Consider the following 14921-nt stretch of genomic DNA (forward strand, 5'->3'; position numbering starts at 1 on the left):
TTCTACTTACTTTTTAATTTGTCTAGTTGACCTTTTATTTTTGATATAAAATGTCTTAACAAGTATATATAGGATCAGATTGTTCGAAATGTATTTCGCAAATATATCACATAATCCTGATAACCTTTGTCTTCCCATTGCATTATCGGAATCAAATTGATACATTAAAATGAGACAGGATAAGTTCCGTAGTTGTTTCTAGAAATTGTACCATTTTTCAAGTTGACATTATAGCATCAATTTCAAAAAATAAGAATTAATATGTTTGATATCGAATAAATCTGAATAAATCAATTTATTAGGCGAATGTCACATCTGAATCTGATGGGAGTGTAGTTTTAACTTGATCTCATTTTCTTTCTTAAAATATTTCTTTTATGTCTCTTTTCTTTTCAGTTTTAAAGTAGATTATTCCCCTCCTTCAAATGTAGGGGAGAATAATTCCTTTCATCCAGAAAAATTCTATGAAGAATTATCATTAAGTAATAAATCCAGTATAAAATTACATGAGAACACTTTCAATTCAAAAAAATTAATAAAACCTCAAGTATTAAAACCGGACGACATTAATAACGATATGAATAATACGTTACTTCATGTGAATTCAGTCACATCATTTTCACCGTTCTATTATTCAGTTTATCAACAGAATCTTTCAAGAAATCAACAGAAATCATATCAAATTCCAGTGTATCCCTTTCATTCTCCTTTTTTATTGTCAACTTCACTACTTCAACAACAACATAGAAATCATCAGTTGAAAAAACCGGATAGTTTAAGTAAACTATTATCAAGATATCATAACTGTTTACAGATTGGTGAAAGAGTTCTTCAACGAACTGAAAATCGTCGTCATGAACTGGCTATGAAAGAAAATAAATTACCAGAAAATCACTATGTTGATAAAGTAATTAGATGGAAACAAATAATGTATTGCTAATTAAGTGTTTTCTTATTTATAAAAAATAGCAAATTAATTAAGTTTTATCTGAGTTGATTAAGAATTATGAGATGACCTTGGTTGTAAATGTTGGTTCAAGTAATTCATAGATGGTTTTTTTTAAAAATCTTTGTGTATATGGCTAACCGTTTTTTCACTCGACTGGAAGATATGATTTTCTTTTTTCAAGGCGTTCACTCAGAATTAATTAGTTAATACAATTGGGAACAACTCTCACTTGGTTTTCAATGATTTTGATTAAGTAAATAATGAGAAGTTAAGTGTGCTTTTAATTTTCTAATTTCACTCTAATTGACTGTGATCTATGGAATTGTAAATAGCTTTAAGTCAAGTTATTTATTTAAAATTCCCTTGAATTGATATGAATTTTACTAGACTAAGGTTTATTTATATGTCAGAATGAAGTATTTTTTTAAGTGAGTTGCTCAACAGTTAATATAATGATAAGGTTGTGTGAAGATAGTCACATAATTTGAAAGTGTCATCATAAAATGATGTTAGCTAGTGAACCATTATTTCCTATGACACATAATGAACAAATCTGTCCTCCTAGTTATGGAGACTTTAATACTGTTCGCTCAGGACTTTGCGCAGGATATAACAAAATCAACTGAAGTTGAATATATAAACCATTGGATACCAGGCTAGTGATTCATTGATACTGTGTTCTACTTGAATCGTTAACATAAAACCTTCCACCCTGTATTTATTAGTAGTATGGATTAATCTCTGATCGTAATTTACAATTTCTTCAAAAATTCTCATAGCTGACACTTACATTTGAATAACAAATTTTCTTGCAAAATATTTCGATTTAACTAGCAATGTACAATTATGAATAATCCCTGAAAAGACGATTAACCAACTAGTGTAATCACTCAATCAAGTGAATATATTTGATTATGTGTGCCTTAAAATCTCTCACTAACTAAACAAACTTTGTACGTAATAAATCTGATTTGATGTCAAATATATAGTGTTGACATGTGATTTTCACAATAATCCAAGTTTGGTTCATAGTGTGTGGATGTAATAAGTCAGAGACAGGTTCTGACACAATCAGCCACAAGGACCCTGTCCAAAGTTTTAGTCGGAGAGTGAAAGTGATAGATAAGTTGTGTAAATAGTAGTGAAATGTTTTTGATGATAATACTTTTAATGAGACAATAATAAATAAAATTATAAAAGACAGATATTTAAAAGACTAATTGATACTAACTTAATAGATTTCTGAGTATTAACAAAAATAGCTAAGCTACCTGTTTTAAAAACTATAATACAGGCATGAAAACGTAACTATGATGAATGACGAAGACATTTAAATACTCAAATCTAAAGTGATAGGTAGAAGAATGTTTGTGAAGGTTTTAGATAGAAATATCTGCCCAAAAAGATGCAAAATTATAAAAGTTACATCATTAAGTTATTGCTCAGTTAAACAAAACACCTTTTTTGGACACATTGGTTAGGTTAAGTTGGTGAACCACTTTCCCTCTGTTTATGTCGAGGATCCAGAACACACAAAATTAAGTGAATTCACTTCATCTCACAATGTTTGTTATTCATGCTATTGACACCAGTTAAATTAAATCACTTATCTGTCTGTAAGAGATAGATATGACACTTCGACGTTTTTAAAGAAAATAATTTCCAATATTTGTCTAGATAATGTACAGTTCTTAGACTTTATAAAATTAGGTGATTATATTTACGATGGCTAACTGAATGTAAAATAGATGAATCACAATAATACTGAAGTTATTCAGTGAACCAGCGTTTGCTCCACTAAAATACGTTTCACTGGCAGATCTTAATATTTTCACTGGAAACAATTTACAAAAGAAACCTCGTTTATCTAGTCAAATAACATCCTGGAAATTTACAAAATATATTTCATCCGTGTTTCTGAATAGATAAATTAAGTCTAAAGATGGCGTTCAACATGTAAACCTCCGTTACTGGAAGTCAGTTTAAATATCCCTGAATACACAATGCTACAGGCCTCCATGATTAAAAACACCCATCTTTTCGTAATGTAGTTAATGTAACTGACATTTGCGAGTAATAACATTTGATATTAACACATTTTTCTTTCTACAACAAAACTATGTTATATATAATAATGATTCATGAAGTTAGCGCAAATATACGTCAATAGTTTATCTGTTTTTATTCTAATTAGTTATCAACATAGCCTAGATGGTAACCAAACCGTTGTACTCACTTAATGAAAATAACTAATGTCATAGTGATTAGGTGGTTATTAAAATTGATCGAGGTTGATAAATCTGGAACTATTGATTTAGCAGTACATTAGATTGACGTCTACAAATAACTTATAAACAATACGTCTATTTTATTTACTTTGTATTTTCTGTAGTTATAGAGTAAAAATATCGTGGTGTATTTTATCTTTTCGCTTTTTTTCCTCCAATTCACCAGGTGGCTGATCGAACTTCACTAGAAATTAGAACTCAAGAGGAGGATCTTTTGACATTAACTAACTGTCATAAAGATAAAGTCCAAAATCTAAATAATAATTCAACCAAATTAACCATGAATACATATACTACTGCTATTGATAATAATAATGCACAGATCAATAAGATTGGACCACATACAGAGGAGCTAATACAGCATTCTTCTAAATTAACGAATCAGTCATTCATTGCACAACAATTTAAATTAAATCAACAACCGAAAACAAACACATCGGTCACTAATAATAATGCATCTAGTATTACTAAAAATAAAGATGGTAACACGAGTAGTGTCATCAATAAAACACAAAGAAACATCAGCAATATCACATTTGGTAAACAATCTCATCAGTTATTACAGTCAAATCATAATGTAAAAACAAATGATAATACTAATCACTGCAGTAATAAGGGATTTATTGAGAATGGACAATCATTAGTTGACATTAACACATCAATATTAATCACTGATAAATCCAAAATCCATGAAAATCATATTATTAGTGATAAAGACAACAACATAGAGATAGAAACTAAACTCCAGAAAATGGATCATATTTCGGATGCCACGAAAAATAATCACTCACCTGGGATTCAAACGGAAATTTCAGCCGAAAGTAAGTAGTTGAATCCTTTAGGTTGATTTCGAGTATAATTTTACTAAGTTCATGAATAAACAAGATATGTACAAATTTATTTATGTTAGAATTGATGTGATTTATTGACACATTACTGACAACTCGTGTTTATCATACGCATTAGTAACGAAAGCGTTCAACGTCAAATTGCAGTGTATATACGATGAATTAGGCATAATGAATTCATTTTGTGATTATAATATATTGCATAACCCAACTATTCTAAATATCTTGTGACGAAGTGGCTACATTAAGGCAATCAGCAGAAGATGCACATACTTGAGCAAGGACTACATAAAATGTAGTCCTGGATTTCAAAAACGGGATGACCCAGGCATTTACTAGTAATGATACAAATATTATGTCTCTTGGACAATTATTGGCTACCTAAACTCGGTAGCTCATGTATATTATGTTCCATAGTTACTATGGTATGTTCAATGTGATAAAATACCACTCAAAATGGTTAAAATATTTTTATACAAGTTTGATGAGTAAAATTAGATTTGAATAATGATTTACATGACACAGCAAGTAAACAGAAAATAAACCATATTTAGTAATAATATATAATCAGGAAACAGTCAATAGTTTGTTAGATTATTATTTATCATTTGAACACATAACTATTGGTACAAGAGAGCACCAAATATATATGCGCCACACAAAACAATGAGAATTCGAAGAGAAAAAAAGGTGAGGAGTGTAAAAAGAGGAACAATAAAGAATGGATTAGTGTAAGGTAGTGTAATAATAATAATCATAATAATGGGGGAAACGGAAAGGAACATTCAGAAGAAATCTTTCAGTTAAGGAAGGTACAACCACTTTTTATGAATAAAGTAAAAGAAGGTTACAGCACGATCACCACTGGCTTCTATTCTGAGCCATATCTGATAACGTCTCTAGCCACTGTGTCGCACCATCTCTAGGACCCCAGCCAGGGAGTCGTGAAGGACCAACAGAAGCCAGTCCTTTGCAGCTTTCTTTCATACCAAGACACCATGTCAAACATTGACCACCTCTCCGCTTTTTCCAACCAGTTCCAGCATCGGCAAAAAATGCATGACGTGGAATTCTGTGAGACGACACTCGGAGAACATGTCCAAGCCACCGAAGTCGATGTTTCAAGATGGTGAAACCATTTTGATTATCGTACCTGTGCACGAACACACGATGCCGAACCTCTAGATTACTAACATGATGTTGCCACTGGATGTCAGCAATCCTTCGGAGACAGCGATGACCAAAAACATCCTCAACTCGGAGAGGCCAGGTTTCACAAGCATAGAGCGAAACTGTTATCACCGACGCGTTGTAGATCCGACCTTTTACAGCCAGACTAACATCACGAAGGCGCCAAAGATGGCCCAGATTGGCATAAGCCGCTCTGGCTTTCACTATACGTGCATTGATCTCATCACTCACGCCACCACCAGCATTTATGCAGCTACCCAGATACACGAACTTCTCGACTACTTCTATCCGCTCACCATCCAGAGTGAGTATAGGATTAGAATCCTGTCAGTCTTGTAGAAGTACTACGCACTTCGAAGGTCCAAACTACATACCGTACCTACGGACATTGACTGACAACTGATTAAGTGCGGATTGCATGGCTTGGGCATTATCGCACAGTAAGAAAATATCATCCGCATACTCAAGGTCGATAAGTCTTTCTTCAGGCAACAGATCCACACCACCATTACTTACACCCATCAGAGCTGTTTGCAGAATGTCATCGATGGCAAAGTTGAAAAGGAATGGTGAGATTGGGTGACCCTGCCTAACTCCACTGCTCGAATGGAACAATGGAGAAAGGTGGTTGTATGCCCTCACTCTACCTGGGGTGTTTGTATATAGGGCTTCTAAAATGTTAATAAACTTCTCAGGCACACCCTTCTTCCATAGACAATCTCAGAGAACAGCCCTGATGTCAAGAAACACTACGATTATTGGCGTTTGATAAGTATGACGGTGTTCTAACATTTGGTGAAGAGTGAAGATATGACCAATACATCCTCGACTGGAACGAAAATCAGCCTGCTCTTCGCGAGTCAATCTTTCTCGGGTTTTGAACAACCTACGAAGTATGATGGAAGTCAATAACTTGAACGCGATCGGAAGTTTGAGCAAATCTCATTGCTAATATTATCTTTATTGCTATATTACGGTCAAGCCTTTGATACAAATAATATATATGTTGAGTAACCTAATACCTTCAATAATAGGCGCTTACACCATAGAACTCAATAAAATTCCATGATATTTATATAAAACCTACTTGGAGTCATATCATTAATTTTTGACAAATGTATTTTAGTTATTACATAAGAAGAGGAAAGTACCATATACAGGTGTTGTAGGAACTTTGACTGATAATAAATTATTTGCAATCTTACATCTCATTAGATAGTAATATGTTACATTAACTCATCTAGAGGTAAAATATAACATATTGTTAATGTTGAAACATTATGATAAAATCTAGAGAATAATTAATCTGTATCAGTAAATTTGTTTAAAAGTAACTTTCTGATTTAGTTACTTTAAATGACCTATAATTTCTGATTAGACATTTTAATACCGAATAATTTAAAAATGGAAGTAAATATATGTGGATTTGTCAGTTGTTCTGTTTGCTTCATCTGTCATGAATAGTATTTTGGGCTATAGATAAGGTAAAACACGATGTACGTGTAATCGTTAAGTTATTAATAATTTATGGATTAAAAAGTTGCTTAACAATTTCAAGTTACCTTTTGTGAATCTATTCATATGAAAGTATAATAAGCTGTAGAAGTGGCTAATTACCATTTTGTTTCATTCGTTCTTAATTAGAATTCAACATATACTCTATATTCAACTGTGTAGACTGTAAACTTAGATCAGTCTACTTTTATCTCTTCATCTTACTTAGTAGAATCTAATTTAACAACTAGATAATTTTGTACTTCAATGAATAATGTTTGTACATATTCGAATAATTTTTACAACTATAAATGGATTTATACGCGATCCTTATCACTCGAAACACCATATTAAATCTTCATTAGCCGATAAAATAATAATATATGGTATGATGTACAAATATATAGGTATCAACTAGCCTATTTCTCTAGTTAAAGAAATATGAATTATTAAAAAAATATGGAACAAACTAGATCAGTTGTTTATAATGGCTATTTCTTCAGGAATGTTTTCTTTGTTCAAATTATCACTTCACTTGAAGTCAAAGCAATTCGGTTCAAATAAATACCTTTTTTAACGAAACTTTATTCTATTATTATTTGTTGATAAATCTCGAATATCATTTTATTCTTACAGAAAAATCATTGTCCGTTGCACATGGTCTTCTAAATGTAAAACAAAAGTCCTCCGAAATTCTAATGAACAAAACATTTGATAAAGATATAAATCCAGTACCAGAACAGAATAACAATGATATCACTAGATGTAATGCTAACAGAGATATTATAACGCAACAAAATTTGAATACAAACGCACCAGATGTAGTTAATAATAACATTACCACAACTGCTGCTACTAATATTAATCATATCACTTCTGTCAAAATATTAGATGTTTCTGATAGTACACAACAAAAATTAGTTGCAAATTGTTTTACAGTTAGTGGATTTAAAAAACCAAATAATGATAAATTGAAATCAGTTTATACGGCAGTTGGAGTAACATATGTTTCAGGTATGATAATAATATTTAGTCTAAAATCTCCAGTATTTATCATATATTCATATACCTATATATCATTCATTTGTTCACAGATCATTTAAACATAAAGATTATTTGAGTTTATTTCAAGAGAATATAAGTTGAATCATTCTGATTCTATCATAAACGTGTTATATTAAATAACTTACATTTAATTCATAAGTATTTAACAGTAATAGGACAAATTTATGTGATCAAAAATTACTTAACAATCGTTTGATGTACAACTTTTAAATGATTAAAATTCGATAGTTTTAAGTAGTTAGTCATAGTATCTGTAACTAGTTTTAAAATACCATACTTCATATTACTTATTGATATTATTTGAATAATTTCCAAAAACTAGGAAATATTAGACAGTTGTCTCGTCCTAGTATAGAATTCTACACCAATTCGGAGAGACTCTAATTATGGACGACCTTTGAACGAATCTTAAGTGATCTTGAGAAATATTAGCCAATCAGCAAACAGTCAGTATGGAGTAAAAATATATTATAAACAACCAAGGAGATAAAGAGGATACACTTCTTATACGTGGTTCAAAAACTTGTCAAGGTTAGGAAGAGGTTCTAAGATCGTAATGCATGTAGTAGAGGAAATCATCCGTACGGCTACAGAATAGTCAGCCTCTGGAGCCATGATAAAGTCTCAAAAACTCTTCCAGCCTCGACCATATAGCTTCAATATTGTTTATGGTCACACCGGTTTTTGAGTACACAAAATGCCACTTGTGGACAATGACACGATGCACATAAACTGGCCTATGTATGAGTCTGTACGCTCTTCAAATATCCGTATGCATTGTAGTACCTGGCTGCAGTCAGTGTTACTGGTGCTTTTTTATCCAGTTCGCGATAATTATCATAATTTACCTTAGTTAAGAATTATATATGGGGTTTCCATCACGAACTGACATCAGCTATAGTGCCAGAAATCTAGTTGGCCAAATGTATGAAAGGCTTTCGCGTTAAAATCTGAGATCTGTTATCTTATACCCGATTGATTTGTTCATAAATTATAGTCTCGCCGTTTTATATGTTATAGTCGTTCAATTATCACGTTTTGTACAAAATTCCCTGTAAACCGATCGTACGTTAGCATTAAGCACTGAAGTTGGGGCCATAACCTTGAAATCCCTAAAACGCTTCTGATTGACTCGTCCATAAATTAGAGTCTCGCCCTATTGATCTGTCATCCGATGGTTTACATGTTTAACTTCAATCAGTTTGTAATATTGTTTGACAAATAGCAATCTAAAGTATAACTCTAATCATCTTTTGTTTATATTAGTAGATGTTCAAAACAAAAAATAGTTATTTTACATAAATTGTTAATTTACGTATTGTTATGTTATTATTTCTAGTGTTTTTGTTATTGTGTTATCACAAAATAGTTTATTGTATGATAATAATATTAAGTATTCGTTGTGTTAATGAACTTCAGTCATACATGATTTCAAGTATTTTATTTAACTATGATTTGCATTAAATATAAATAAATACGGAAAAACCTGTTATAAACATCCTCATTACATGGCATAAATTACAGTTTATTTTATATTTACTATGAAATGTATGCTATGATTGTTTCTTTTTTATGCCCAATTTTATACAAAAAATCAACAGACTAAAACTAGTTTGCACATTTGAAATTTATATTTTACCAATTAAAAAGGATTATATTTCATAAGAAAGAAAATATTGAGTTTATTCGTAAACATTCTGAAGCACAGGAGTCGATAAAATTGTTTCATATTGTCAATAAATGGAGTTTATCTGTTTACTAAATTCAAGTGTTGAAGTTATTACATAAATATTTATTCATATACTAACTGATTACCTTAAGATATTTTGGTCAGTTGAAATGTGAGGGTAAATTATTCTGTCGCACAGAATTGTCCTGAAAACTGTAAATGAATATTTCACAGTGTTTTCTTTGTACTTGGTAAACAATTTATGGACCTTCGTAAATGAAACAAACCCAGTAGGTTGGAAATCACCGAATGAGGTGGTTAGGGTATTTATTACATATGTCCAGCTTTGAAATACCTCAGAATTTAGTGTTTGCGGGAGTAGGAATAGGCTGAAAGAAAGCTAAGGGCGGCCAAATCATGACATGACATCAGTCAGTAAAATCACTAACTGATGGAATGATTCGCGTTGTAATAGGGAAACTATTTGATATGAATCTGTGTGGAAACTGTAATCTTTGTGACTGGTGGCGTTGCATGATATGTCTCGGAATCAGTGGCAGCGGCTTAGGAGCCTTCCTTCTTCATCTTTCTCAGAACATCGAGCCTAACTTTTATATCATACATTGCATTTCTTGAATTTATCCCTTTCTTTTGAACCGTATTCACCGATATTTAGTTGTTTTTTTCACTGTTACGAGCATCATTTTGGTCTCTTGGTCTTGTTGAATTCATCTTATCTTGTTGATGTGATATGCCAACTTGCTTTAACACGCATTTGTAACGGACTATATGTTGAGTATAAGTGACAAACATCTACGAGACGTCTGAAAAGGTAAATAAAGTTTCCAGCTGAAGAAACCACATAGATCATCTGTTTCACTAAAAATTTATGAATGCTTGATATGAAGCATATATCACATACGTTTGTGTTTGTTAAAAGTATATAAAGATGGGTAGAATGGTCAAAATCGGTAGTAAACTACGCTGTTTCTACAGGGATGTATTTGTGAAGTTTGTAAAATGTGTATTACCCCAGGAATTAAACTAGTTCGTAAGGCTTCTCACCGTTGAATGTTAGTGTACGAGAAGGTACAGACTTAGTGATTGATTGTAAGAGTTCGAATTTTTCGAAGCCCAAAAATACGATAAAATTACGATAAATGAAGCAATGAAATCTCCTTAAATACTTCCACTACGTATCCTATCGCAATAATCAGATGCTTTACCTACCTAGTCTAAAGTTTTTAAGTACTTCTCAGCCTTTATTTCTTTCAAAAACATCTTACAATGTTTGTCATTTTAAAAATGATTTTACCTTCTTTTATTCAGCTGCTGAGCTTCATCTTACTGTTCTTAGTTACGTAAAATGATGGTAAACCTCAAATATTAAATATACAAATCCTAAACGTTATTGAGTTTAGTGCTTACAATTAGCGTATCCCAGGAATTTAAACTATTTCTGGTGAATAATTAAATCCCATAACAAGGATGATTTTAACTTGTATTTTGTTAACAATGACTTTTAAACTAATTGTTATATTTTTTCGGAAATCGAACGAAAGTGAAGGAATGCATGTTATGGGCATCATATCCTATGTTTCACAAAGTACATATGCTTAAAGCAACGAGATATAAAGCACTTTCGAACCAGAAATTCCTGCTACTATTATTTAAAATCGTCGAATGCTTGAGCGTCAACTGTGGTTGGGTTCTGAATTAAGTACAAGGCTTTACAAAGATTTATTAACTCCCTAGTATGTTGGGAACTATTGAAGATGCCATTTAGCTTCACCATAGAACCAAGTATTTTAAAATATTGTATATGAAATGAATAGTTTGATGAACCAAGCATACACAGCTATGTTAGGCTAGCCTTTTACTTAAAACAAGGGTTCAAAATACTATAACATACTTGGTAATAATCCACAAAGGCTGTCTACATAAAAGTAAGATAAAATAATATCAATGAGATCCGGTAAGTGATGATTATGAAAGTATGTAAACGTAGGGATTCAGTACTTTCATTTAGGACTTCTACTTACATGGGGAGATTTAAACATTAATTCTCAATGTTTCATAATACTGCTAAATCAATAATTTCTATTACTTTGTATTTTTCTTTATTACAAAAAGATCCTGATTATTTATCGAAACGTTATCAAGTTGGTCGTAAACTAGGTGATGGTAATTTTGCTATTGTCAAACTAGGAAAAAGGCGGGATACAAATGATCAGTATGCTTTAAAAATAATTGAGAAAAGTAAACTTACGGGTAAAGAAGCCATGTTACTAAACGAAATTCATATATTACATCATTGTCGTCATCCAAATATTGTACGTTTATATGAGGAATTTGAAACTGCAAGTGAAATATGGCTTGTTATGGAATTTATTAAAGTGAGTTTGATTACCTTTTATTCATACATACATACATGTAAGCAACCTTGCCCGACACCGGTCTTTAATTCGAACGGGTCTGTGACCTGTCCTCCATGCACGGCTTTGCAGTTTAATCCATCATAGGAATTCTGTATGATATTGACTATCTTCTCAGGCACGCCGTAGTATCGAAGAAGCTTCCATAGTGTTGTTCTGTCTATGCTGTCAAGTGCTTTTTCGTAGTCAATGAAGTCGATGTAAAGTGATGGATTCCGTTCAATTGATTGTTTCACAATGATCCGTAGAGTTGCGATTTGGTCTGTACACGATCTATCCTTATGGAATCCTGAATGTTGGTCACGAGGTTGGGCGTCTACGCAGTCCTTCATCTTGTTTAACAATACCCTGTTGAAGACTTTTCCTGGTATTAAGAGAAGAGTGATGTCCCTGTAGTTATCACACTTGCTGTGATCGCCTTTCTTTGGTATTTTGACCAGAAGTCCTTTTTCCCAGTTTGTTAGTACTTGTTCCTCATCCCAAATCCTGCTGATGAGAATGTGGAGTATCTTTGCAGTTACTGCTACGTCTTCTTTCAGTGCCTCTCCTGGAATGCTGTCTGGTCCCGTTCCTTTATCACTCTTGATTTGTCTGATGGCCATGTTGGTCTCTTCAGTGGTTGGCGGTGCAAAATTGATTGTGGGGCCCATGCATGCTGATCCAATGTTGGGTGGGTTCAGTGGGGCTGGTAGAAGTTGGTGATTACATAGCCTTCCTGGTTTACGTTAACTTTCAGCGAGTTTCTTTGTTGTATCATATAATTGTCTCATGTCTCTTTCTCTTGCAGCCTTTTTCGCCGTCGTTGTTATATCTCCCACATATTTACATTTGTCGGTTCTGATGCTCCTCTTTACTTACTTGTTTACTTCTGTGTATTCAGCTTTGCCTTGGCTTTCTCTGCTCCTGTTTAGCTGGTATTGATTGCTGCCTTCTTGTTCCTCCTTTCTTGAATCTTATCCAGTGTATCAACAGTGATCCATTCCCTGTGGTGGTGCTCCTTGTGACCCAGGACCTCATGACATGTTGAAGTGATTGCCTCTTTGATCCCCTTCCAGTTGCTCTCCATAGTGGTTCCTTCTCCATTGAGTAGATCATGAAAGGCCTGGAACTTGTTGCTGAGGACTCTCTTGAATTTATTGAGTTTGTTAGTATCCTGAAGAAAGGCCGTATTAGACTTTTGTGATGTTGTCCACCCTGTTGTCCATAGATAACATAAGATAAAAGAAATGATAGTGTAACTACTCACTATAATAAGTGTTTTGTTAGGAGAACCTATATTGTGGAGAATGATATGAACGAAGTAAAAAATATTAATTTGAGAAATGTTAAGTGCATTCTTCACATATTTCATTGTTAAGTTTATCTATTAATTCTCATAAAACTATCTCAGTTAATAAAAAAACCATAACTTTAAAAGTTAGTGACTTTATTTATTTATGTAAGTGATGATAAGAAATATATAACCATTGAAATAGTGTAGTATGATATGGTTGTTATTTTAAACATATGTATTATAGAATGATTTTTATTGATCCAGTAATTATTCCATTAGCTCGATTCCTTATCAGAGTGAATTTAGTACTGATGACTAGAGTTGTTTAATTCTCAAACTCTGATGAAGCTAATCATATATGATAGATAGGCGGATAGAGTGATAGATAGAAAATTGATGTTTAAAATATTTTATAATTGAATTAATGAGTCGATTGAAGCCAGACCACCATGGAAAACCTGAAAGCACTGGATGGCCGTTTCATCCTAGTATGGATGCCAGCTCAGTGGTATAAAGGTTAAGCGTTCGCACGCGAAACTGGTAGGTCCTGGGTTCGAATGTCGCGGGGGGTGGGATCGTGGATGTGCACTACTGAGGAGTCCCATACTAGGATGGAACGGACATCTAGTGATTCTAGGTTTTCTATAGTGGTCTAGCTTCAATTGACTAATGCATTCAATTATTAAATTACTACAATGTAAAAAAAACCCCTCTTTGTTTAAAGTATTTGTTTATAGCAATAATTTAAGTTGCTAACATAAAAATACTTTAAAAATTTTTTTAATGAGTTAAATAAAACGAACACAAATAAAAATTAGTTTTTATACAATGATGGATAGTGGTTAGCAGGGGAATTCAGGATACGCATTTCGCCGTATTTGGGATTCGTCAGCTGGATGTACCTGCATCCCAGAGTTGATGTTCACTCCGGGACTCAAACCCAGTAATTAATTGGTTTTTGTATTTTCTTTGTATAACTTATGGAAATTGAATAAATAATTTAAAACAACTAATAACTTTTATTCTTATCGTTTCTTCTTTCAATGTATACTTCCTGAGAATTTTAAACATAATAATAACAATGTTTTTATATCTGAAAATATAAACATAATGTTGTAAATATATGTGAAATAATATCTATTTGAGTAGTTTTATTTCATTTTAGATAGTATATGACGAATTTTCACAGCCTATAGTTCTTGTTAGTTTAATTTACTTTTTTTATGATCACTAAGTGTTGTTTTATATGTATATCGCAAGAAGTTACACATATCTTGAAATAAATATACGAAGACGTCTATATTTATCACATTCAAAGGCTTTAGTTGTCAATCTGGATATAGCTTTGCGGATTAGTTTTATTCATCATATGACAGATTTAAACAATAAATAAATTTTGTGGGCTTATAATCTATTCAATAGTTATTCATTCGTTTATAATACACATTAAGATACGTTAATATACATTTGTTCAACCATATTACAGTAAATTAACTAAACATAAATAAAAACAATCGTTCTAATACACAGCAGAAAGTACTTTGAAATAACACAAAATATGATAGAACTATTCAAAATAAGGAAACGCTGACAAAGGAACCAATGAAAAAAGCTTTAAGTGAACATTGTAGATAATTTTGTTGTGAATAGAAAAGTCATATGATTTGGTAAAAGATATCAAATTACTCTTAACTAATCAAATTCCATGA

The 14921-nt window shown here is 32.2% G+C and overlaps 1 protein-coding gene across 1 annotated transcript in view; it reads left to right on the forward strand.

Moving 5' to 3' along the window:
* The window catches only part of DCLK3_1 (Serine/threonine-protein kinase dclk3), a 48403-nt gene that overhangs the window by 18961 nt on the left and 14521 nt on the right, over positions 1–14921 (forward strand). Inside the window, exons 5-8 of the mRNA XM_035730765.2 lie at positions 397–907; positions 3404–4058; positions 7407–7784; positions 11638–11900. Of these exons, the coding sequence (XP_035586310.2) occupies positions 397–907; positions 3404–4058; positions 7407–7784; positions 11638–11900 (1807 nt within the window). The remainder of the gene's footprint in view (positions 1–396; positions 908–3403; positions 4059–7406; positions 7785–11637; positions 11901–14921) is intronic.

The sequence above is a fragment of the Schistosoma haematobium genome, chromosome 1 (genome assembly GCF_000699445.3).
Source record: "Schistosoma haematobium chromosome 1, whole genome shotgun sequence".
Taxonomy (NCBI): Eukaryota; Metazoa; Platyhelminthes; class Trematoda; order Strigeidida; family Schistosomatidae; genus Schistosoma; species Schistosoma haematobium.